The sequence below is a fragment of the Euprymna scolopes genome, chromosome 2 (assembly GCF_053919585.1).
Source record: "Euprymna scolopes isolate OS-2025 chromosome 2, ASM5391958v1, whole genome shotgun sequence".
Lineage (NCBI taxonomy): Eukaryota > Metazoa > Mollusca > Cephalopoda > Sepiida > Sepiolidae > Euprymna > Euprymna scolopes.
Window position 1 is genome coordinate 186,976,351 of NC_136483.1, and position 27,647 is coordinate 187,003,997.

A 27,647-nucleotide genomic window follows, 5' to 3' on the forward strand; every position below is an offset into this window, starting at 1 on the left:
AGCTTTCTGATTGGGATGCAACAATAAATAAAGCTGTTATGATGGGGTTATAAAACTGCTATGTTATGATGGGGTTATAAAACTGCTATGTTATGATGGGGTTATAAAAATGCCGAAGCTTCGGACATTTCACTAGTTCAAGCCATCAACAATAAACAAAACAAAAGTTATTAATAAAACATGATAATAGGCGACAGCGATCGTGACCATCGACAGAGATGGCCTGTCAGCTGAAAAATGACGTCATCGCCATAGGTCCCAGCAAGCAAGATAAGTGGAACACAGACTGTCGATAATGAGCAGACATTTTTTACAGAAAGCGTTAAAAAACTTCAAAATTGGATTAAAAAAGATAAACATGATACTTTGTACTGAAACTCATCCAATATTAATAATAAAAATATTAATAATAAAAAACGAATTGAAAGGGAGAAAAGTTTGTTAAAAAGTTTAAAAAGAAAAAGAAATACGGTTTGATTTGTATGAAACTGAAGTTTATTCAACAGAAATAAATAAAAATGAACAATAAATATTTTTTAAATAAAAAAAACAATATTTTAAAAGTCAAAACTGAAAAACAAACGATAAATTATTTTAACTGAATAACGAACAATAAAGTTAAAAATTAAATTCAAACATGTTAGTATAAACAAAGTTACTAAGGCAGAAATATTTCAAACATTGAATATTAAAACTTTTCAAAATCTCTTGTAGAATTTAATTAGAAGTTTGAATTTTTCTTTTTCTGATATTTTTTTACTAATATTGTCATTCTCTTTGCGACAAAAATTGTTTATAAGGGAATTCGATGAACTCCATATCAGCATTTTTTAAATTTGCTGAATAGTGTGACCCTCATCACAAGAGTCAACATGAAATCTTCACATTAACATCATCTTCTGTTACATCTATGTTAAATTTAGACATGTAACTCTTGCTCCCTTGTCATTTCATCCCAGTTAGTTTCTTTTAAATTGTTCAATTCAATAGTTCGATTATTAATTGGTAAGCTCAATTTTAAAACTGACAACATTCTGATTTTTTTTTTCACATTCATACACCTGACGTATCGATATATTATACTGATCTCCACTAAGTTGTCGATACTGGCCAAACCTTGCCTCAAGGTTATCTGTCTGAAACTTTCCTGGTAATATATACACCATGTTCAGTACATTTATACAATATTTAGTCAATTCTAAAATTGCGTAAGTAGTATGGTGCAAAGCAGTATATGTTTCCTTTGTTAACTTACCAGTTCTTCCAGGAATGCTATTCCAAGTTTCTAACCAATCACAGAACACATTTAGGAAACTATAATTATCACTATTTAATGTAAGTGGATTAGCATATTTATTACAAAGTCGACAACCTTTATATGGTGTTTTCACATTCAGTATTTTCCACCAAATATAGAATATTTGAATGTATTCTGCGATTTCTGCATAATTTGGCAAGCATTCCTGTTTTCCTAAGGTTAGCAAACCTTGAATAGTATATTCGTTGAAAATTTACAAAACCAAATTAACATTTTGCCTTTCAAAGTAGTCGGAGAAAGAGCTTTTGAAGTCAACTTATAGCAATATTTCACAAGTGATTGAGATTCTAGGGCATAAAGTTTATGTAAACTAGAAAATGGAGCACTTTGGATGTTATCTAATTCATGATTTCCATTACAACAAAACTTTGAGAACATCATGCATTTACGTTCATCTTTTTGGCCAAGCCAATTGTTTCTAATGCATTTTAATATATGCACTCAAATAAGAAGAAAAGATGGCTAGACGTTGTAACTGGATGGGGATATACAATTGAAAGCTTTGATGGGCTACAAAAGAAAGACATAGCTTTTTTATTTATTGCATTATTATCTGTTATAACAGATAATACCTTAAACCCTATATCTTCTAAGCCAATTATTACACGTTTAATTATGCCAAATAAGTTCTCAGCTAGAAAACATTTAGTTGGCATAACATGCACAATATCCTTATATTGTGAGAATACACTGCTAAGCATAAAAGCAAATGTACTTGTGGCAGGTTCATTGCTGTTGTTAGCTAAGCCAACAATATTACCACCTTTATAATCAAGATAAGGTTTGAGATGTATTTCATCAACAAGTAAAGATACTGTGATGCCATTCTGCATTAGTAACTTGAACTTACTTTTAATATACATGAGAAAATTGTTATCATATTGTTCAATGACAGGATTCATAGAAGTTGATAAGGTTAATCTTCGAATGGTTGAGTAGCATGGTAAAATTACATTGTTAGTGTCTCTTAACAGTCTGTACCCTCTAGGGGAGCAGTTAAATAATAAGGAAGAAAATACCATCATTTCACTCGAATAATTAACCTTATTCATTGTCATTATGTTAATTTGTTCATATATGAACTTAATGCCATTAAAATATTTAAATGATTCATCTTGCACAAATAGCAAAAATGATAAGATTAATTTTAATAGAGAACTTATATTAGAAGTTTTCATTTCCTGTTCTTCGATGTCCATTTTTTTCATGTTTTCCATCAAAATCTGCAGAGTATTTTCCTCTGATACATGTTTAGGAATTCTATACTCCCCTACAGCACTCATTTCCACATCACTACAGAATACTCTAACGGCCAAGTCCAGTTCAATCACCATAGACAATTTTATTTTGGGGCATGGGTATCTCTTTATATGGCATATAATGATGGTATTGTCTTACCTAATAGAAGTCCAATAATTTTTATCTATAAACGTTAATTTTTTTTCTAAATCATCAATATTATGGAAAATTTTACGTTTCCGTAACTCTAACTCGTCAGCAACACTTTCACATAATGCATGCTTAAGAGCAGAATTTTCTAAACGCATTTTCTTTGCGTTAGGAGACTTTCTAAAAGTGGTTGATGACGATAAATAGGAGGGACAGTTCGGTAATATTCGAGGAATAGCATCATCCTTAAGATAGGGATTTTTTAATTTAACACTAATTGTCTTTCCAGTCCTTTCATCAAATGCTGATGCCTCTCGCTGTATGTCTTCAGGTCGAAAATGAAGTTCACATACCTAAAGAAATAATTCAAAAGAAAATCGTACCATGTTTGACTTAATACATAAAAAAAAGAAAATTACATGACAAAAAACGATAAAATAAAAAAGGTGCTTCTACACTTTATTGCCGAAATTGGATACGCCATTTTTTTTCACGCACAAATCTAGGGGAGACATCATTATGGCCAAAAGAATAAATTTACCAAAATTAACACTTATTACTTCCGGAAATGTTAAATTAAACTATAATTATCATTTATTACTTCCAGAAACTTGGTAAACCGATACTAGTGGAGAAAATGAATCTTGACAATTCAAAAAAATGTTTATAATTATTTATTTGTTCGAGAAAAAAAAAACTATTTTATAAAAGTCCAATGTTGCTTTAAAAGTAAAGAAAGAAAGTGAAAGAAAACATATAGCCGTAATTGTTTAATTGGAAATGTTTCGATTTAATAAATGAGAACGGGAATGTTTTGCATGGGCCATTTTTTTTATTTTATTTATTTATTTTTTTTATTATTAAAAACAGAATATTGAAATGACATATTCATAATAGTTTAAACGGTTTACCAAGTTTCTGGAAGTAATAAATGATATTTTTAGTTTAATTTAACGTTTCCGAAAGTAAGAAGTGTTAATTTTGGTAAATTTATTCTTTCGCTTTCCGGAATCGTTCAGCCATAATGATGTCTCCCCTAGATTTGGATAGCAAGTGCATGAAAAAAAAATGGCGTCTCCAATTTCGGCAATAAAGTGTAGAAGCACCTAAAAAAAAAATAAGGTAAATGTGCAGAATTAGTCCACCCTCGAAAAATCCTGTTAAATTACCACTTTTATAGGTTTTCGGGGGTGCGTTTAAAATTATGGCAAACTAGTAGTCTCCAAGATATAAAGAGATGTTAGTTAAAAAAGGGGGGATAATTTAACCTAAAAGGACCACCCACTTTATGGCCAATTTTCTTTCTTTTTTTTTTACATGGGCAACGAGCAATTTTTTTTTTTTTTTTAAATTACATTTTCGCCTCAGAATGAACACAACTAAACGCAAAATGAGCACCTACAGTTGACCCCCTCTCCCCGACAAAAATTCTGTTTACACTTTTTGAAAGCGATGCTCATTTTACATTAAACTGTGTTCATTGTACGTTGACTCCCAAGCCCCAACATAAAGGTGGCCATACTCATTTTTCTTCGCTTTTATTTGTTTAAAAAAAAAAGCGCCCTAAAAAAACGATGACCATAAAGTGGGTGCTCATTTTACGTTAAAGTTTTATAGAAAAGTGATCCCCTATTTTTTAAAACTAACATTTCTTCATATCTTGGAAACTACTCGTTTGGTCTAATTTTAAACGTTATTTTTGTTTACAGAGTCACTAGCAGTATCAGAATTTTGGCAGAATTTTTGACAACCCTAACACAAAACTGCGAATAACATATACAAAACTCGTAATTTCTCTGTTTAAAGTGGGTTGTTTATTTTCTTTATGGAATATACTTCCAAAATAAACTATTAAAGTTGTTTAAAAAATAATAGAAATATTATTTTTTATTGCCAGCATTTTGTAAACACTTTTTTTAAATAAAAAATAATATTTCTATTATTTTTTTAAACGATTTTAATAGTTTATTTTGGAAGTATATTCTCCAAAATTCTGACACCTACAGGGCCACGACATTTACCACAAATAATTATTAATAAGCTTTTGGGAGAACAAAAACGGTCATAAACTTAAAAAGGTTAATCTATTTCACGCTGATATAAATATTGCACAGTAAAATAGTTGAACTAAAAAGATAAATGATTTTTCTTATTTAGAATTATTTAAACAAGGAATTCCGTTTTTACGATATCGCTTTTATTAAATTGTTAGGTGAAAGTGCATAATATTTTCACCACACTCCTCATTTTAAATAAGTTTCTAAATAAGAATTATTTCAACACATAACTTAAATTACATGTAAAATTCATTTTTTATATACATACTTTCATTTTTATTTTAAAATACGTTCTAAAAAAAAATAAAAATAAAAATTTAAAAAAGGCGCTTTTTTTTTTTTTTTTTTTTTTTTTTTTATCACAAACATTTTAGCACTTATTCTACTATATTTAGATGGAGTAAAATCCTTTCTTTTTATTGCATTAATCCACTGGTAAATTATTTCGGTTTTTTTGTAGGGGGGATGAAAACACGGTAACATTTGGTCCATTTTCGGAGTTACCTCGGCATTTTGGAACTATACATCTCGACGGGTTGTTTACATTTATTTAACCCTCCAAAACTTTAAACCAACTTCCGGTTTAGTCATGAGACACGTGACCAAATTTCAACAGACCGATGTTCATGACGTCACCAGACTAAATTATAGTCGTCGCTAGGCCGTCATATTAAGGTAGCCACCTAGGGATACGCTCTATTAAGGCTTGCCAAAAATGTCAAGTGTTTAATTTCCCTCATAAATTAAACATTCAAATCTGGTTTCTCTTCGTCATTGTAGCGAAATCAGCCAAAAAATAAGTTCATTAAAAAACACTACTTACTGTTTTTGCCAATTTCAACATTACGTTTTTTTTTTTTTCACCCCAAACAAGGAAAAGTGCCATTTTGAAGTAGATGGCTACTATCAGGGGCATAAGTTGCAGGGGGTATTATGAAGGGAGTTGAGCAGCAAGATGTCTGTTCACATTACATTTGAACTTCTGCATGTCAGTACAGTTGGGAAAGCAGAATCCCAGAAGGGAGTTCTAAAGTCCAGCAGTTCTGGGTAAGAAACTATTGGAGTAGAAGGCTTTCTTACACTTAGGGATCTCTACTGTGAAGGGGTGGGATTTAGCTGCTTGTCGGGTTTCTCCGGGGTATTTACGTCGAGGGGGGTACAAGTGCTTGTAATTCGTCAGAGCATTCACCGTTCAAGTCCTTGTAGAACAGGCAGAGGGATGCAACATTTTGCCTAGATGACAGTTCAGTTTGGTGATTCTTTTGAACCCTGTCAAGGAGTGAAAGACAAGCAGCAGATGCACCAACCCAAATGTGACACCAGTACTCCTACATGGGCGAATGGTGGCTTTGTAGAGATACTGGATACTTTCAGGTGTAAGTAGTTTCCTCGCATGGTAGAGAGATCCCACCTTCTTCATAGCAGCCTTGGCAATGCTCTCAATGTATTTATTCCAGTTCATGTTCCCTGTGAACGTTAGACCGAGGAGTTTAAAGGAAGTACTTTCGGGTAATGTGTTCTTGGCGATTGCTATTGGTGGTAGAGGAGGATTCTTGTAATTCTTGAAGAAAACTAGCTTAGTCTTGGCAGCATTGAATGTGACCATCCATTTTTGTCCCCAATTCCACTACAGATTAGAGGTCATCCTCTAGCGTTTCTGCCATTTCCTTAGATATGTATTATCTACCTAAATGCCATGTGACAATTAGTTAAATATTTCTAGAATTTCTTTCTTTCCCTTTCTCTTTCTCTCTCTTTTTTTTTTACATGGGGATCACCTCTTATCAAGGCCCGGAAGCCACTCGGGGATAAGGGTTAGTGTGTGTACAATAATCAATGGGATAATATCGTAGTAATAGTTGGTATTGGAGATTTGATAAAGTGTCTTACTTAAGGGGGCGATTAACCAGGAATTTATGTTGGACTTGAAGACATCCAAGTTGTAAAGTGGGGAAACAGGCAGACGGAAGAGAGTTCTATAGGCGTGCACTTCTCAGAAAGTAGCTTTGTTCAGGGAATATACGTTTTGATATAGGCGCAGATAAAGAGTGGGGAAAATTACTGACAGTGGTTTTAGCTAGACGGGTGGTTATCATGAATGATTGGCGAGGAAGGGACCAGAGATTGGAGTTCAGACAAGCATTTGCCATAGAAATAACAATAAAACAAAGACAGGCTCACAACGTCTCTTCTGTGGGAGAGAGGTTGCAGGGAAGAGAAAAGGGCATCCCGTACTAAGCCACGAAGTCTGTTTTGTACTTTGTCAAGGCAGGATAGGCTGGTTTTAGAAGCTCCAGCCCAGATGTGGCAACAGTACTCCATCTTTGGAGATAGAGAATTGCTTCAGTAGTGAGATCTCTTCTGGAGCGGTAGAAGGATCCCACCATTTTCCCAGCAGCCTGGGCAACAGACTTGATATACGTGTTCCATTTCAGATCAGGAGTAAAGGTCAAACCCAGGAGCTTGTCAAAACATGGAGCCTCCCCAAGACGAGAACCATCCATTTCAATTGATGCTAGATGACGAACAGAGCATTGATGATGTAAAGATAGGAGCTTCGTTTGAGATGCATTAAAAGTAACCAGCCACCTCTTCCCCCATTGTACCACGTGCTCAAGATCAGAAGGGAGGGAATCAGACAGATTTGTCATTTACGGCCTTTGATGTGTTGCCATAGATGATCGTGCCATCAGCATAGATGTCAACGAATGATTTAAGTATGTGTTTTGGGAGATCATTGATGTAGATCAGGAAGAGAGTTGGGCCCAAGATGGACCCTTGGGGGACTCCAGCATTAATTCTATGGGCCTCTGATTGCTGCCCATCAACCACTACTCTTATGAGCCTATAAGAGAGAAATGATTTAATTATTGAGAAAACATTTCCAGTTATACCATAGCTGGAAATCTTGTGAAGTAGGCCCTTATGCCATACCTTATCGAAGGCCTTTGCTATGTCAAGAGCAATTGCTCTAAAAAGTAAACTTTTATCGAGAGATTCACTAATCCTATGGGATATAACTAATAGCACAACAGCTGTAGATCTTGCAGAACGGAAACCATATTGCATGTCACTAAGGAGGTTATTTCTGCTGAGGTGGTTGACTACTTCTTTATTTAATATGGATTCCAGTAACTTACTCATGACACTAAAGAGACTTATTGGTCTGTACTGAGAGGGAGATGACTTATCACCTGAGTTCTTAAATATAGGGCATACTGACAAGGTTTTCCAGGATGTTGGAAAGCACTTCGTTTTAAGGCAACGCCTAAACAGTTTTGTAAGTATACGGGCAATTCTGGTCGAAGCTTTTTCAACACTATAATTGGAATGCCGTCTGGGCCAGTTGTTTTACTGGAATCAGGGTTCTTGATTAGTTTGGTGACCTTACGCACAGATATGTGTATGTTGGGCAGTGTGTTTTCTCTTGTAGGAGGAAATATGGGGAGTTGATGACCTTCATCGCAGAGGGTAGAGTTAGCTGTAAAGTTCTTGGCAAATAGTTTGGCTTTGTCCGATGCTGACGAGATGACCTCAGGTCCATTGATGATGTTTGGGATAGAACGCACACTTCTTTTCAGGATCCTGTTTGCTATTTGCCAAAACTGGTGGGAACCAAGCTGCTGCTCAGCTACTTTGGATTTGACGGACTGAGCATATAGCTCTCTTGCATTTTTTATTACTCTTTTACAGTGGTTGCTGGCTGTCCTGAAAGCAGCTTTAATCTCAGTACATCTATTACGTTGGTAGCTATGGGAGAAGTGATTTCTGTGCACAATGGCAGCAGCATATTCTGGGGAGAACCATGGCTAGCTGTTAGATTTTTGTTGGAATGTTTTGGATGGTATGAATCGGTCTATGCCTACAATTAACCATTCTGTCAGGTCTGATACTATAGAGGACACCTCCTTTTTAAACATGTAATGCAGAGGTAGATCAGATATGAATGTACAGAAGCTATCCCAGTCAGCCATAGAGTATCGATATACAATATGGTGGAGAGGTACATCTGAGAACTTATTGTATTTCATTTTTATCTTAACTGATGAAACTGTGTGGTTGGAGGATCCCAGGGGAGATAGAACGGAACATGAACATAGCTCAGGGGAAGTTGTGAGAAAAAGGTCTAGAAGGCTTGCATACTGACCGGTAGTATAAGGCACACAGGGGAGTTCGTGAACAATCTGAGTAAGGTCATAGGCAATGGCAAAATCATGACAGAACCTCCCCTCATCATCTGTCTTATTTGAGTGGGTCAGCCATTCCAAATTATGGTCCTTGGAATCGCCGCAAATGTCAGTGTTAGCCGAAGGATGAGCAGACAGGATGAGGTCAATTTTCTCAGATATACTCTTAAGGACAGTAACCCCGCTGTTGTGGGGGCGATAGAGGGCAAATATAAATGCAGTGGTGTAAGCAAGTGCAACCCGGAAGCACATATAAGGTAAATTAGAGTGTTCTCTGGAGATATCTCTACCACACAGAAAGCCATTTTTAATGTAGGCGCATATTCCATGTCCATGGCGATCTTGGGGGTCAGATTTAGATGTTAAGTTAGAGTATCCTTTTATTATGAACTCATCTAGGGAAGTGGTTGGCCCTATGCCAGTTTCGCTCAGAAAGAGTGAGTCTGGTTTCGTCTCCTGTAATTGGGTTTCTAACCTCTGGAAGGTTGGAACATAGACCCCTGATGTTGGAGAAGGAGACATGGTAGTAGGGGTCTACATTGGAGGATGGGCTTCTAGGTTTATTCGCGTGCTTTGAGATATTTCATATTGAGTTTTTGGGGTTTGTGGAACCGGTCAACAGACTTGGTTAGAGTAGGACAGAGAGGGAAAGTAAGAGAGAGGAAGACAGGAATTTTTTTTTTTTTTTTTTTTGTAGCACATAAGGTCAAGCCGTAACAATTACCCACTAGTATGGCATCGAGAAGCCTTACCAGAAGCTACTCTATGGTCCAGAATCCATTCACCAAATGGCAATATAGCAGCCCCAGTACTTTACACCTGCTGATAGGACAGCCTCCTTAGTGGTTAATCCAAGGTTCAGGTCCCTGACTATCAGGCGGGTAACGTCAGCCCGGATGAAACGTTTGCCTCCAGCACCCTTACTCTTTCTTTCCTTCCCTTTCTCTTCCCCTCTTTTTTCTTTTTCTCTTTTTTCTTTTTCTCTTTTTTCTTTTTCTCTTTTTTCCTTTCTCTTTTTTCCTTTCTCTTTTTTCCTTTCTCTTTTTTCCTTTCTCTTTTTTCCTTTCTCTCTTTTTCTCTTTTTTCCTTTCTCTCTTTTTCTCTTTTTTCCTTTCTCTCTTTTTCTCTTTTTTCCTTTCTCTCTTTTTCTCTTTTTTCCTTTCTCTCTTTTTCTCTTTTTTCCTTTCTCTCTTTTTCTCTTTTTTCCTTTCTCTCTTTTTCTCTTTTTTCCTTTCTCTCTTTTTCTCTTTTTTCCTTTCTCTCTTTTTCTCTTTTTTCCTTTCTCTTTCTCTTTTTTCCTTTCTCTTTCTCTTTTTTCCTTTCTCTTTCTCTTTTTTCCTTTCTCTTTCTCTTTTTTCTTTTCTCTCTCTTTTTTCTTTTTTCTCTTTTTTCTTTTTTTCTCTCTTTTTTCTTTTTTTCTCTCTTTTTTCTTTTTTTCTCTCTTTTTTCTTTCTCTCTTTTTTATTTTTCTCTTTTTTCTTTTTTTCTCTCTCTTTTTTCTCTTTTTTCTCTTTTCTCTTTTTTTCTCTTTCTATTTTCTCTCTATCTATTTTTCTCTCTTTCTATTTTTCTCTCTTTCTCTTTTTTTCTCTTTCTATTTTCTCTCTTTCTATTTTTCTCTCTTTGTCGTCTTCTCTTTTTTGTCGTCTTCTCTTTTTTGTCTTTTTTTCTTTTCTTCTCTTTAATTTCTTTTTCTTTTTTGTGTGCAAACTTAAATTTTTTGTCAATTCTATCTTTTGCCATCGGGCAATAATTTCAGAACTTTCTGCCAGCATAAGTTCGGTGACCTGTCTCAATATTTGCTCCTCCAATGATGACTCCATCAAGTCTCCTCCTCCTCCTCCTCCTCCTCCTCTTTATCGACAATCACTTTCCACCCCTTCCCTCATCCCTTCTCCCATGTACCTTTAAGATAGTCCAGCTCTTCTTCGTTGCTTGTTTTAAGATTACAGACTCGTCGACGTTGTTTGCCGTGCTCCCTGTTTCACAAGTCAAAATCATTCGAAGGAAAGAAAGATGCGCACAGCAATTACCTGCTTTTGGACGTGCGTATTACACCTAACAGGTAAGCACGTTTCCCTTCGTTAAATAGGCCACGATCATGGTTTTCCGTAAAATTACCATTTTTATAACTAAACTCATTTTCGATCTCTTTGTATGTCCTTGTGCATTTTAGGTTTGATGGGCATTTTTGTTTTTATTTAGGAAGAAATTAAATTCAAAACCGAACCGTCACTAAACAGTCAATTAGTACTGACATTAAATGAAACGGCATTTTCTTTTTCCTAAACGTACATCAACGGTCAATTCTTCTGTGATTATTTATTTTTTAGAAACTTTTTAAATTTTTTTGGTACTTAAGCTTATGAACCGTGCTGAAATAATGTTATTGCTTAGAAAGCCGTTCTTTACGTGGGGAGGGCTTTGTTAGCTATTCAGTACTTTCACTTAATAATTTTACAAACAAAAGATACCGTAAAAAATTGAATTTAACTTGAGAATCTTATTTAAAACATGGTCTGTAAACTGTAAAACTTTTTTTTTAAATTTAATCCAGTCCGTTTCATGCTTAGTGTGGTCAGTGGTCGTAAATTGTTTTTCGCGGCTTTCAAATCTTAAACAGCTTCGACCCGGTTTTTTTCTTTTTTTTTATGCTTCTTTCCTTTTTGCTTTCCTTTTTTTCTGCTTTTTTCTGTTTCTTTTTCTTTTTTTTCTGTTTCTTTTTTTTCTGTTTCTTTTTGTTTCTGTTTCTTTTTGTTTCTGTTTCTTTTTGTTTCTTTTTCTGTTTCTTTTTGTTTCTTTTTCTGTTTCTTCTTGTTTCTTTTTCTGTTTCTTTTTGTTTCTTTTTCTGTTTCTTTTTCTGTTTCTTTTTCTGTTTCTTTTTCTGTTTCTGTTTTTTTTTCTGTTTCTTTTTCTGTTTCTTTTTGTTTCTGTTTCTTTTTGTTTCTGTTTCTTTTTGTTTCTGTTTCTTTTTGTTTCTGTTTCTTTTTGTTTCTTTTTCTGTTTCTTTTTGTTTCTTTTTCTGTTTCTTCTTGTTTCTGTTTCTTTTTCTGTTTCTTTTTCTGTTTCTTTTTCTGTTTCTTTTTCTGTTTCTGTTTCTGTTTCTTTTTCTGTTTCTTTTTCTGTTTCTTTTTCTGTTTCTTTTTCTGTTTCTTTTTCTGTTTCTTTTTCTGTTTCTTTTTCTGTTTCTGTTTCTTTTTCTGTTTCTGTTTCTTTTTCTGTTTCTTTTTCTGTTTCTTTTTCTTTTTCTGTTTCTTTTTGTTTCTGTTTCTTTTTTTTCCTGTTTCTTTTTTTTCCTGTTTCTTTTTTTTCCTGTTTCTTTTTTTTCCTGTTTCTTTTTTTTCCTGTTTCTTTTTTTTCCTGTTTCCTTTTTTTTCCTGTTTCTTTTTTTTTCCTGTTTCTTTTTTTTCCTGTTTCTTTTTTTTCCTGTTTCTTTTTTTTTCCTGTTTCTTTTTTTTTCCTGTTTCTTTTTTTTCCTGTTTCTTTTTTTTTTCCTGTTTCTTTTTTTTTCTTTTTTTTCCTTTTTCTTTTTTTTTCCTGTTTCTTTTTTTTTCCTGTTTCTTTTTTTTTCCTGTTTCTTTTTTTTTCCTGTTTCTTTTTTTTTCCTGTTTCTTTTTTTTTCCTGTTTCTTTTTTTTTCCTGTTTCTTTTTTTTTCCTGTTTCTTTTTTTTCTTGTTTCTTTTTTTTCCTGTTTCTTTTTTTTTCTGTTTCTTTCCTTTTTATGTTAAATGTTATCTTTTCTTTCAATGCTGTCAACGGAAAAGTGAAAATGTGATTCAACTTTTATTTAAAACCGTGAAATATTTTAAAGTTTTAAACAGGTTTCACTTCATTGCATAAAATTAAGATGAAATAACTGTGTTCTTGACCACATAATAACGAATAACCATTTTTATATTGCTGATTTTTTTTTTAATATTATTCAACCTTTTCTCCTAGTAGCTGTATTCCAAATTTCATAATGATTTGTTAATTAGAAATTTATCCTGTACAACGATATGTACGTACGCATACATAAACTTTACCAAATGTTAAAGTTCACAAAACAAGTGATGTGCGCATGTTACTCACCGTGTTGCTTAAAATATATAATCCAAAATTCATGATTTGTTCATTAGTTTAAGAGGTTAACCAGTGCATAAAAAATCTATTATTAGCGAAATATTCGACGGAGAAAACTGCTGAATTTAAATTGGCTGTTGCTCAATCTATGGATGGTGTGTCATTTCCTGAAATTAGTCATCCCTCATGTGCTCGAGAAAGATTATTTTTAGGATTGACCTTTTCTTTTAGGCATCTTTAATTTATTTGTTCTATTGAGGTGAAAGGGTCAAGTTTAGCCTCGGGAAAAGATTTCTTTTTCATTAATACGGTATGCGGATATTTGCTTGTATGTATATCAGTAACTTATGAACATTTTTTTTTCATTACTGACGAGGATGAAATGCGTAAAATTCTGTGTAGCTTGATTGCCATATATTTTTTTAACTTACTACCTCGCTCTATTCACGTATTAAACACTGAAGTAAATACTGAAAATCAATATATAAGATCTCTTTATAACAATTTATTAAAGACATGAAATAATATATACTAGCAGGACCTGTGGAAATTTCACAACGGCATCTTTAGTATGTAATATATTGTTGCTAGGCATTCTATGGACGTTCAGCGTGAATGGAGACCCTGTGATTATTGTAGCTCTTTTGTTAAACCTGTAAATGTATTTATCTAAGTAATCTCGTTAATGTATTGTCAGAATATATCTGGTTATTACGGTTTATCTTCAATATTCTTAGGAGGCTGTGACATATTTCCATTGTATGGACGTCACGCGCGGCCGGAACCTCCCAGATATCATTATACCATCTTTAGGCAGAAAAGATACTACCTTTGGATCTTTGCCAGAAAACCAAAAAGGTAAATTTTAGTTTCACGTATGGCCCCCAATTTTTTTTTTTTTTTTTTTACATTGTGTCTTTGGTGATCAGATTTTATTTATTAAAATGGAGAATAGAAGGTGACAACATACTACGAACATTAAATTAGCGTCTCTATATAACAACAATTTAATTTTCTTAGTATGTTATTACCTTTTATCCTTCTTTTTAATAAATAGGATCTCCCGATCGAATAATTTATAAGCTGGAAACCGTGACACACATACGTTAATGGTACTACTGTATTAATATATATAATCTCAGATATTTAAGAAAGGAACAACGTGAATGTTGCCTGTCTAGCCGCACTGATGAGCTGTGAAACAGCGAAACAGTACTGTATGTGGATGACTGAGATATATATATATATATATATATATATATATATATATATGCCCTGTTGTAAAAAGAAATTTTCATTGATTAACTTATGAATCCGGTGATTGTTGGCATTTGTTTCCCTAATATCTTTCAAGTTAGAATTATTTTTAGAAAGACATCAGGTATTTAAGAAATGAACAACGTGAAGGTTGCCAACATGTATAAATGAAATTGTTTATGTGGAACAAACTGGGTTCGAGTTTTTCACACCTACTGTCAGTCTTGGCTATCACCATCTCCAAAACCAAAAGATGAAGCATATATATATATATATATATATATATATATATATATAGTGAAGTCTTAGCTATTTATCATATACTAGCGGAGGGTCATCAGACCTTGCCCGGCCGTAAAGTATACTTAATATATTTAAATTCATGAAGATTTCGTATTTATCCTTACAGAGCCACTTTTCTATTGAATATCATATTGAACCTAATATTTAGTACTGATTTCAAAAGGTAAGAAAAAAATGACTTGGGTTCCATCAACTAGAATCGAAACCAAAAGAAAATTAAAAATTAACTAGGAAGTCAGATAAACCACGTCGGAATCAATTCGGAAAAAAATCTTAATTTTAAATAAAACGATAACAGAATGATAATGTATTTACCAAGAGATTAGACACAAGATCAAATGTTGGTTTGGTGATAATGTTTTTTGTGGAATGAACTGGACTGGAACTTGGCACACCAGGTTTTCAGTTAGTGTCGTTAACCACTTAGACACCGTCGGTATTTTTCTTATATTAGTGCGAACACTTGTGAAGCATAATTTTTATGTGTTTTTAGAACTCTGTTCCGTCTGCCTGCTTCCCACCGGACTACAACTTGGATGTCTTCAAGTCCAATGTTAACAAATTCCTAATGAACCGCCCCCTTAAGTAAACACTTCATCAAATCTCCATACTAACGTAATGTACTTGCAATAGCCCTTATCCTTGAGTGGCTTCCGGGCCTTGATAAGTGGTGATCACTGTGTAAAAAAAAAAATGGGTGTTGCCTCATTGCTGTGAAGTATTCATCCTGGCGCCACACCAACTTGTGAAGGGTCAGGGAGGATGGAAAGTTTTAGGTGGGAGAGTACTAACCAGACCTCCACTGGAAGTGTGCAGTCTAAATTTGGTACCTTGGGGAGCATTTTGTCACCCAAACCGCAGGAAACACCAATGGCTGATACCAATGAGAAATCAATGGCAAACGGATGTTGCGATAACATGCAATCATCTGCATGAGTGATCAATAGGTGGAGAACATTGGAAATCTAGGGAGACTTGTTGTCACTCGGTCTCCAGCGAATACCACAGGTTACTGCCGGTGAGCGATCACTAATGATGGCCTGTGAGACAACTCCTAGTGAGTGAAATAATAATAATGTCCCCTCCCAAATTCACCACCACCACATCATAGATGTTTACTATATTTTCTTAGTTTTAAACCAATGTTCACATTATGATATGATTGCCTTTTAGTAGTTATGTGAACTTCATTTCCGTATTCATGTATTCTGCACTGATATGACAATGAAGACTATAGCGGAGTATAGGATTCCTAACCATGTAATTGATGAAAATACGCTACACATTTTGATGAAAAACATGGGAAAAAATGAACATAGAAGAACTGTAAACACAAAACTTTAAATAGAATTTCTGTATTAAAAGTAATCGTTATTTAAATATTTCAATATATAATCTTGCGGGGAAAACCCATCTCCCCAATAAGGGGCACTCTGAATAGGGATAAAAATTGTCTCAGTCATGAAAGATTTCTCCTCCACCGACCGAGGACAGAAAAGGTGAATTGTAGCATCAGAACAGATACTATGATCTTGTCCCGAAGGCCAAGAATTGTTTGTGTTTTATGTTTCTTTAATTGTTTGTTCCTTAAATTCATAATTCAGTTTTATCAGTATTAAATTGTATGTTGCTTTTAAAATTACGTAATTTTATATCGATGATATTTATATTTTATATTGAAAAAAGTTCAGTTTTATTATTAATCGAAATGGGTTCGTCTCCTTTCTAACATATTTTAATGCTCTTTTTTAAAATGCTGTCATATAGTATCGACAGTAACAGTTCGACAAATCTTACCTAGATTGCTTGCAGGCAATTTTCAATTAACAGGCCTTCTATATCTCGGTGACGGTGGCATAGTGCATTTCTCTACATGACCAACAGGGTGTTAGGTTTCTTTCTCCTTCCAGTCGAAGATTTTCCTATTGATTTTATAATGCTGGAAACAAATGGGTTAATAGAATGTTATTGTTGCACCAGTGAGTGTCTCGTTTCAGGTTTATTAAACATTGATATTCCGTGGTCAGAATTTTCACTGTTATTTCTTATAGGCAGTAGACGTCTGCGTACGTTAGCTTTGTCTGTAGATTGTCATCCTCCGAAGAAAATGAGGCATTTGAATTAATCCTCTCTCGGCGATTCGAACATTGTTAATTTGAGCAAAATTAACAAAATCATCGTTATCACTTTTCTTTAATTGCAAACAATTCTAGCTGATGTTAAATAATGATAACTCTTCAAAAATTCCGTTAATATTTCTGCTAAGGATCCTTGGCCCCCAGAATCAACGAAAATTAAACCATTCCTATAATGATCCGACCCCTCTTGATTTTGCGGTGGGAGTAAAGTTCTGTGCTGTTCTAGGAGGTCCACCCTCCCAGTCCTTGCCTTCTGTTTGAAAAGGAGTTAGGTTATTGCCGATCGTCTGAAGCGCCATCACCGGGGAATGTCAACGGAGCTGCCTCCGGCACTATTTGCAGGTCAGAGTGACCCTCTTCTAGGGAGCTAACTTCTCAATCCCACTTTCCGATTCTGGTGTTTAAGTTCTTGCAGTGAGAAAGCACTAAATATCAATCCGCCTCCAAAAAAAAGTCCGTTAGCTATGTTACCGTTTCGTTAAATGTTAAATCTCCTGTTTTTTTTTGTTTTTTTTTGTAAAATAAAATTTGTATAGCCTTGGTGTTTCTTTGTACCAAGTTTTCGAGGTAACAAAAGTAATTTCCAGTCATTATCCTTCCCACCGAATTCATGTTGGAAAATGTTCTTCGAACGGTTAAACAAGGCAGCGAATATTTGTTTTAAAATCCGGATTAAACTAGAATTCATTTTTTGTATTTGATATACTAAAAAAAAAAAAAACAATTCAAACACGGTCGACGCCGCTAAGAGCTGTGTTTGAAATTGTTTTGTTAAATTCTCAATTTGTTAAATTCTTAATTTGTTAAATTCTCAATTTGTTAAATTCTCAATTTGTTAAATTCTCAATTTGTTAAATTCTCAATTTGTTAAATTCTCAATTTGTTAAATTCTCAATTTGTTAAATTCTTAATTTGTTAAATTCTCAATTTGTTAAATTCTTAATTTGTTAAATTCTTAATTTGTTAAATTCTTAATTTGTTAAATTCTTAATTTGTTAAATTCTCAATTTGTTAAATTCTCAATTTGTTAAATTCTCAATTTGTTTTGTGCCTATGAAAATTGTTCTTGATGACTTCTAAGTATTTTATCCAATAAATTAAGATCAATCATGGAAATAATTCAGATATTTTTTTTTTGTTTGCGCACAAAAATATTCGAGGAAAGAAAAAATATATTCGTTAAATTTTTTTAAGACACCATGTGGTCACAGGAAAATCTTGTTTTTAAACCTTCAATTATCTCTAACCCATCACTAATTTATTGTTTTTATGAGTGACGTCATTTTTTCCTGGTTATGAGAATTAGCAAGAATACTTCGTATGAGGGGGATTTTAAAATCTAGATCACATTCGATTTGGTTTTTAACCGGTAAAATAGTTGCTAAGAGTCAAAATTGAAAAAAATTAGAACTTGGCAGGCCTAAGTCAACTAAACCTATTCTACGCATGCACAAATATACATTCATATCTTTAACTGCGGCTTTTTTTTGTTTTTGTTTTTTAGTATTTAGATGCATTAAGCTCAGACAATAACGGACAAAGCTGGAGAGCTACATGTTTTGGTTTTGATTCTAGCTGATAATACCTAAATCATAATTTTTTTTTACTTTTAAAGTCATAACTATATATTGGGTATAATATAATAATCAATAGGGTATTGGCTCTATAACAATAAGTATGAAATCTACATAAATGAAAATATCATATGTAAGCGTATTTTATGACCGAACCGTGTCGGACAGCCACTACTATATGTTGGGCACAAGAGAATAATCAATAGAGAATTAGCTCTAAATACGAAATTTGGATGAATTAAAACATATTTAAGCGTCTTTTACGACTGGTCAACTACTATTTTCCTTGTGGGATTACGTATTTTAGCGAGTTAAGTTTAGTCGGATTATATGTGCTATTTTTAAATAGGGACGAAATATATGCATTTTTGAAAAACCGGTTTTAGCAATTGGTGTAAATGGTAAGTGCTAGGTTTTACATAGTAAGTGTTCTGTGTTTTTTTTTGGGGGGGGGGGGGTTCTGTAATGTCAGAAGTCTCCTAGATAATTATACATGTATAGATTATGTTTAAACATTAGATTAAGTTTTTTTGTTTGTTTGTTTGTTTGTTTAATTTAAAAAAATCTTAAATTATCTTAGAATAAATAAACTGCTTCCTCTCCTTAATTATAAAAAAGTCCAAACCCCTAAAAACTCAGAAAAAATAAGACTGGTTCGCAGAAAATAAAAATTTAAAAAAAATGAATGAATTAAGACTAGCTAATAATACGAAGTAATTAATGATATTAAAACTATAAATAATATCGAATACCAAAACCTGTCCAATAATAATATATACAAGAAAATGTCCAATGATCCTAAGAGAACCGCAGAAAAAACATAAAATAAAGACTAGTTAATAGTACAAAAATAATGGCATCTATGACAACACATCAAAGGCCGTAAATGACAAAGTTCTCTCTGATTCTCTCTCCTCTGATCTCGAGCCTGTCTTTGTTTTATCGTTATTTCCATGGCAAGTGCTCATCTGAGCTCCAATCTCTGGTCCCTCCTCGCCAATCTTTCATGTAAACACCCGTCTATCTGAAACCACTGTCAGTAATTTTCCCCATTCTTTATCTGTGCCTAAATCAAAACGTAGATTCCATGACCAAAGCTTCTTTCTTAGACCTGCACGCCTGTGGAACTCTGTTCCGTTTGCCTGTTTCCCACCTGACTACAACTTGGATGTTTTCAAGTCCAACATAAACAAATTCCTGATGAATCGCCCCCTTAAGATACTTTATCAAATCTCCAATACTAACGATTACTACGATACTATCTCATTGATTACTGTACACGTAATAACCCTTATCCCCGAGTGGCTTCCGGGCCTTGATAAGTGATGACCTCCATGTAAAACAAAAACTAATTAAGATTAAATATTAATATAAAAACTGCAAAATAATATGGTAACACCACACGTCCGATATTAATAGATTATGCATCTGAAACGGATAAATTAATTTCCAATTTCTACGAACCTGCTCCTTCTGCAATAAAACCTGCCGTGAACGTTTGAAAGCCGAACAAACACCTGATAAACGGAAGACATTTCGAAATATAGCAACACGAACACATCACCTAGCCGTCTGAGAGAAGTAAGAAATCCTACATGTACAATATCGTATGTATAAAAATATATCATGGTTATACATATGAATTGATTAATAAAAGTGAAACTGCATAGCTGCTTCTATCATTATCTTAAGTTGCGTCAGTTTGAATCCATCCGTCAAATCTTTGCATTGTTCTGCCTTATACAAACTTAAATTTCTTCTTATATACACATTAAACAATACTTCAAACAAACTACTTTAACCTATTATGTTTTTTTGTTTTTTTTTCAAACCAATTCAATTTAGACGCGCTTAAAATATTATGGACATAAATAGATGTACTTCTTTCAAATATATTAGTTTTTCATGTTAACATAAATGTAAGTGTTAGTATTCTACTTTTCAATTTTCATCGGACAAATGTGTTTTCTGGAATATAAAATATTTGATATTCTTTTGCAATCGATTTTTATTCTGTTTTCAAACGTGTAAGTGTTAATATTGCGTCAGATCTCTTTTCTTTTTTCTTTTCTTTTCTTAAAGGCATTCGGTGTTTACGTCGCACGAGTTAGTACTTTCCTATTTGATTTAACGTTATCTGAATCAGCCTTGTCATTGAACAGGCTTTTGAAGATTTAATGGCTTTATAAGTTAGATTATTCAGATGGGGTTAATAATACCGATGATTACCTGCCTTCGTTCTAACTACTTTTTAGTTATTTCTGCTCAATAATAAATCGCATTTTGGTTATTCTTATTTGGGTTGATTTTTCCTTGTAATGAACGTCAAACTTAATGACAAATCTATTAATTTATAACGTCAGGCTTTGTAAATTAATTTTTTCTTATTTTTTCTTTTATTTTAAGGTGTGTTAAATATAAATTTTAGACCAAATCTTTTAATTAGTGGCCTAATCAAACATAAATAAAACAAAATCAATCATCAATAATTGCTTATTTTTATTGAATTTAAAAACCATTTTTATTTACTTTTTCTTTAAAGTTCTCAGCGTTGTAGCATCAGCAGCTTGTGATGGGTACAGAGTCAACTCGTTAAGTGATAATTACTATGATCGAAAACTGTTCAAATTTCTGTGGGTGCTTCACAAATGTGGAACGGGTCTTGTTTGGAACCAACCATTTTGTCAGTGTATTCGACCCCGGGTTTCACAGCCAGGTAATCGACGCATTTCTCGGGAATGTCCAGACCGACCGCCAATACTGACCACTTCGGCTGATGGTTCACCTGCCACGATATTCCAGACAGCTACCACATCAGGGCAAAAACGCCAGGTCAAAACGACGTCCACGCAAGAAAGCACAACGAAGTTTACAGGAAGGTTCCCATTTTCGTTACCGCCTAACAAAGGTGAGTACGTGTGCGTCTGTGTTCTTTTGTTTGGTTGGTTTTTTTTGGGGGGGGGGTGTTTGTTTTTTTGTAATCGGTAAGATTTTATATTTTTTTATGAATGGATAAGTCAGTGGTTCCACCGTACTGTGCTACATTGGTGGGCCGCAAATTGATTACAAGTGGAGGTTCCAGGTTATTATAGGTGTCAAACTGCTTTCGGGGATTCTGCAGTGAAGTTAACAAAAAAAAAAAATAACAAAATCAAATATACAAAAAATAAATGAGTAAAGTCATAGCGTATTGAATTGATAGCGAGAAAATAATTCTGGGTGGGCATTCGCATTATGGCGTTTCGCTTTTTCGATCAATGAGACCAACGCGGTCAAGGCATTTCGCTTTTCTAATCAATGAACCTAAGACCGCCATGTTTGTTTTTCTTTACGTAATGTTTAACATATTTAAACTTTATTTCTCAAGTTCAGATGCGTAAAATAAATTTTAACTCGAAATAATTCCTCATGTAATATTTAACAAAAAAAAATTTTTTTAAGCTAATATTGTATTTGTTTCTTACTAATTAATTCAATACGGTATTTAGTGACTTTACCAATAAATGTTACCATAGATACTAAGTTACTTTTCTACCTACCTTATTTGTTTGTGTTTTAAAATGCTTTTTATTCCATCACAATCTCCACGTGTGTCCGGCTGAGCGAGGAGAGAAGAAATGAATAGTGGGGGAAGAGAGGCAGGCGCAAAAGGACAGCATCAGATGCAACATCGGCAGGGCATGACAAAGGCTATCCCTGTGGGAAGTACAACAGAATCTGCCACTCCCGCATCGGTCTGCTCAGTCACAGCAACAGTTGCCACCACTCATGACACTATAGGCGTAATTCTCCATCGTCTATTTAAACGCCAACAAACATACTCTGATTAACTCATTGCAATTCTACCCACTCGACTCGCATATCCCCAAGAAACCCGTTCAGCAGCACAATCCCACACCATCACTATAGAGATCCCTAGATGCCGGAATGCCTTCTGCTCTAATAGATTCTTCACTCAGATTGCTAGACTTTGGAATTCCGTCCCTTTTTCCTGTTACCCTGACTGTATTAATGTGCAGAAGGTTAAATATAATATGAACAGACATCTTGCTCCCCTGTTTAGGTAACGGAAATATGATTAGTTTGGAATGAAACAGAGTAAAAAAAAAATAGTATTATTAATCTATATTTCTTTAAAAATGAAAATGGGGGGGGGGATTCTCAACCTATGTACTCACCGAATTTCTGATCTACAGGTTTGAAATTTGGGATATAGGGTATTCAAACACATGGAGAACTTTTTAATCGGTTTTCATCCGGAAAAAGTATGTTGAGGTCATCGGATAATTGTTTGTCAACTGTTTCACGAATGCACATGTGTGAATGGTTCACATGACATATTCCTTATAAGTAGGTATGAAAACACTTTTTTAAAGACGTGTCAAGCTGACCTAATGGCTATCGTATTTGACTCGCTATTTTTAGGTTTTGGTTTCGATCATAGCTTGAGTATTTTCTTTTCTTTCTTTTTTTTTTTTTTTCTTACAAGAAGTGAACTGAATCCACATGTTTTTGCATGAATTAAAATATAATATTTATGCGTATTTTACGACCAAACAACGTCGGACAATATGCAAATTTTATCAAAATAAATAAATAAATAAATAAAATAATAATTTAAAAAAATAAAATAAAACTGTCATCAACGAATCCGAGAACGTGCTTAAGGAAGCAAAGTAAATTATTTCTTTGATAAGAATGTTACAATTTTAATCAATCTGTTATTACAAAAGCCATTTTTTTATCATGTTCCTTCGTTGAACTGACTTTCCAAAAATGTAAATATTGTGGTCACAATTATTATGGAATAAGGACCCTGGAAGCCGAAGGCCTCAATGGAGCCACATTTCACTCGACACTGGTTGACTGCCAACGCACGTGTCAGTTATAAATAAACATAAACCTCAGTTTGATTATTTTTCGTTTTTTGTTTGTTTTTTCTGTTTTTTGTTTGTTTTTGTTTGTTTTTTCTGTTTTTTATTTTGTTTGTTTTTTCTGTTTGTTTGTTTTTTCTGTTTGTTTGTTTTTTCTGTTGTTTGTTTGTTTGTTTTTTCTGTTGTTTGTTTGTTTTATCTGTTGTTTGTTTGTTTGTTTTATCTGTTGTTTGTTTGTTTGTTTTATCTGTTGTTTGTTTGTTTGTTTTATCTGTTTTTTGTTTGTTTTTTTTCTGTTTTGTTTTGTTTTTTTTTGTGTTTTTTTTTTTTTTGAGGGGAGATTTTCTTAAAAAATAAATAAATAATAACTTTAATAAACGCACGCAGAAATGGTATCTACCGAGTAAAGACAAATGTTTACTTTAAGTGAAAAAGAGGTCTGTAACTCTTGCATGACTGGAGGGGACATTTGTGGAAATTCAAATTCCCAGCCAACGGACACAAAACGGTAATCTCTGGCTAACTTTAACTCTGGTAACCAGAGAGTGACACAACCACGTCACTTCCTGTTTCTTATATTTCTGGACCCTCAACCAGTCAACATATAACGAAGAGCCGCTCCAGTTAGAATGGCCACCCAACCAGCCCTACTGACCTATCCTCAGCCTCTCATAAATCGCAAGTAACGTTACTCGATTCCTTTTTCTAGCTAACGAGCTCTTATTCTTTCTGTATTAATTTCTTCACGTGCATATTTATGTAAATGAATCTACATTCTTTCACTATCGCATATTGGTATGTTTCGTTTTCACTTGCGACCTTTTGCTTCTCAATCGCCTACCATTCAATTCATTAAACAATATGGAGGACGGGATCTCAATTGCATAAACAGGCCATCCTGTCCTCAACACATTAAAAGGATCACACTGTTTTTTTTGTTTTTTTTTTCTCCATTTAATGTTAATAAACAACTAGACTACCCGTGATATTATATTAGCTATGGAATTCATATATGAGCGTGGCCCTTGTGACGTAAAGAAAAATGTTTTTTTTTTTTTTTGACAGCGGCCGCAGATTTCTAGCAGAGCTAGACTTTCGCACTTTCGCAATACGAAAATGCGGCTATAATGTCAGGACCCTAGCACCAATTGGTCATTATTTTTATTTTCAAATACAGACAAAAGTTAGTTTTGCATTAACATATTTTGTTCCTTAAATGATTTATATGTTTTGTAAGTAAAAATAGTTAGAATTTATTACATATAAAAACATTTTTCCTTTTTTTAAAATAGTAATCTCGACCAAAAAAATGTGGTTGGCATTTTTAATATAAGGAACAAAATCATGTTTACACCGTTTTGCGATTAGTTCATTTCTACCACATAGACGAAACGCTCGACATTTTTTTTAGAACAAAAGCATATTATTTAGAAACCCTAACAGATCGAGCGATTTTATCGAAAACGTTTTGTTCTAATCACGTGTTACTTTTAATAGGTAAGTGAGAAAACATTACATCTTTTATTTAACTTAAAGTGTTTTTATTAATTTATTTTCGGCAATTCTGCAGTATACGGACGGCGGCAATGGTGGGGGGGGGATAACTCCAATTTCTTTGTCAAATACTGCAGCAAATAAGTAACAAACAAGATATTTTTCCGAACCAAAACATTTATTATATATATATATATATATATATATATATTAGTGTTGTAATTTCTTTTTCTAATTATATAGAAACATATTTCCGGATTAATGGCATCTGGACGGTTTACTCATGGAAAAAAATCTTTCCTAATCGTTTAAAATTGCCTATTTTTCCAAATAAACATAATTTTCCTACGAATCGAACGCTGACGACATTTTTTTTACAGCTTTGTTTAACAACTTATGAAGAATTTAAAATATTAAATTTGTTAAAATAATGGATTTAATATGTGTAAAAAATATGACCGAATAGATTCAAGTATTTGCTGTTTAAAAAACAACAAAAGAAAACGTTATTTAATGTAATAGGAACGTGTGCATTTACCGATCCGGATTTTTGCTTGGCGTGTGCAGATAAAATACAGGAGTATGCCAAGCTATGGTAAGGTTAATCAGCTACTGGAAAATCGGCAATAAGAATGTAAGCAGACGACTTTTAAAAAATTGGAAGAAAAAAATTTTGTAATCACGCCCTCTAGTTATAAAGGGCCGCATTAGTTCCAACCGGATGTTGTAAACCGGAAAGTGGGTTACATCACTCGTTACAAGGTCATGGGAGTTTTATAATTATATAGATTACTGGAGTTAACAAGTATTCCATTTTTAAACAATACAGAACTTTATAAAGTAAACTTTTTAAAATTAACATTACTTAAAAATGTTCTTTAATAAAGTTCAAAGTTCTGCTGCTCTGCCTGCATTGTTTATAAATAAAATAGTTATTTAAATTTCTTATCTACGAGTATGCGATTAATATTTAATTTAAAATTTGTAAAACCATATATTTTTAATTTAAAATAAATGACAAAAACTTTTGATTTCCAAAGAAAGAGGAACTCTAGCTTGATACAAAAACTTAACATTTTTTTTTGTTGTTCAAATCATCATAAATATTCATTTTTTTTTTAAAATAAATCAATGACAGCAAATACATCTTTTCTTAAACTAGCGAGGTACCCGGCGTTGCCTGGATGTTTGGAGGTGTAAAAGAAAAAGTGTTAGTAGGGAGGAGGGCTCGAACTCGTGATGAACTCAAAGGCAAAAAAGAAAGTGAAAGAAAACGTAAACTCGTACCGCTATGCTACGAAGCCATAGGAAGTGAAAAGCGTTCAAATTTAGTGGTGTCAATCAAAAAGTTGACTTGCTAGCAGGTGCAGAAACGAACGTTGGCTGATGGCCAGTTCAGCTTTCCGCCATTACATTTGTTTCCCCACGATGTTGGAGAAACCAAGCTACCCTGAAAAAAGGGGAACTCTCAAATGAATAGCAATTGTCTGATATGGAGGGTTTTCCCCACATTGATCATTGCTAATTCCTTTCAAGATGTTCCGGCACAAAAGGCCACTGACGGCTTTGCTGTTGATTAGTTTCGCTTTCGTACGAAAAAGTCAAACAAACACACGACAGAATGAAATAGCACGAATTTTGTAAAAGTCACACAAATAAAAGATATAGATGATCTCTGTTCGCAAATCGTAGATATTACAATCCACGGAGTATATAAAAAGTTCTAAAACATAGTACCCCTCCTCCCGAGAACCCCAGTGAAAAAAGCCTTTGCTGTACATATAAAAATGTGTGCGGCCGTTTTGCTTTATATATATATATATATATATATATATATATATATGACGTTGACTGCTCTAATTCATTAGTTAGCCTTTCAGCATTTTACGTAAACTGCCTGTAGATTTTAACTGTAGTTTTTCATTTAATAATATTTAGCAAAAATTCATTGCATTATACTAAGTTATTAAACTACGGTTTTATCTGCTTGCTTTAGTATTGACATAAGAGGAAATATTTGACTGAGATTGCACAGAATATTGAAACTTTTGCATCTATTCATATAGTGTTATAATATTAAGCAAGTTGTATAAAATGTATAATTTTCAGCTGCATTATTTTCGAATACATACATAGTTTTTAATAACTCAATGATTCCCTCAGTTTTTGAAATTACTGTCTCTATTTTGACATTTCAATTCCTACTTATAATAAATGGCATGCCGCATGAGAGCAAGAAATATGGAGGAGGATGGGGTTGGTGAATTGTGGTCACACACACATCTGTTTGACTCCTCTCCCACTGTCTGTTCTTTGATGTGTGCATACATGTGCATGTTTATATTGACTGATTGTCATTGTTTTCTTTGTCAGGCCATTGACGTCATCTCCAGGTCAATATCTAGGATGTCCAGGCAGGTTCTTTGTGTTTGCTATTCAGAAAATCCAGCATTGGCCAACCAATAGTCCAACAATAGCACCTTAAACGAATTATGTGATAAAAATGTACAGTTTTATTTTTTATCAAGCAAATTCATTTCACTAGCAACATATCTTGTTTGAGGTGAATAAAGGTTTTTACAAATTTAATGTCGAATTTTCATTTTTTTTGTTAGATTCTAATAAGATATCATTTTCTCAAATCCAGGAATTCATTGCAGTGAATACCGACCGAACAGCAAAAATAAACTCAAATTTTACGAAAAAGATGCTGGGGGTATATGGCAGTCCCAACGATGTGCCCCTAAGACTCGTTGGTCTCAGAAATTGTGTACATGTGTTTTTATTCAGCCTGGCAACGAGTTCGGGTCAGCAGGTGAGTAAAATTCTATTAATTTAATAATTTAAATGTTTACTTTTAATGTAATTTTTTAACTTATTTTTTTGAATATTTAAATTGAAAATAAAAATGCGGTATAACTGTGGGGAAAAAAGAAACGAACATGCAAACGGCCTACCTGTAAAACGTCTGCCTGTCATGCACGTTGGACAGGA

The 27,647-nt window shown here is 33.6% G+C and overlaps 1 protein-coding gene across 4 annotated transcripts in view; it reads left to right on the forward strand.

Moving 5' to 3' along the window:
* LOC145299599 (uncharacterized) overlaps positions 1-27,647 on the forward strand; it is a 73,197-nt gene that overhangs the window by 25,958 nt on the left and 19,592 nt on the right. For 2 of the 4 annotated variants that reach the window (XM_080144419.1, XM_080144418.1), the window contains exons 1-3: positions 13,755-13,871; positions 20,828-21,193; positions 27,301-27,468. In XM_080144419.1, the coding sequence (XP_080000545.1) occupies positions 13,775-13,871; positions 20,828-21,193; positions 27,301-27,468 (631 nt within the window). In that variant the 5' untranslated portion in view covers positions 13,755-13,774. Of the gene's footprint in view, positions 1-10,772; positions 11,017-13,754; positions 13,872-20,827; positions 21,194-27,300; positions 27,469-27,647 lie in introns of those variants that run through there. The other 2 variants (XM_080144420.1, XM_080144421.1) reach the window with 2 other exon arrangements.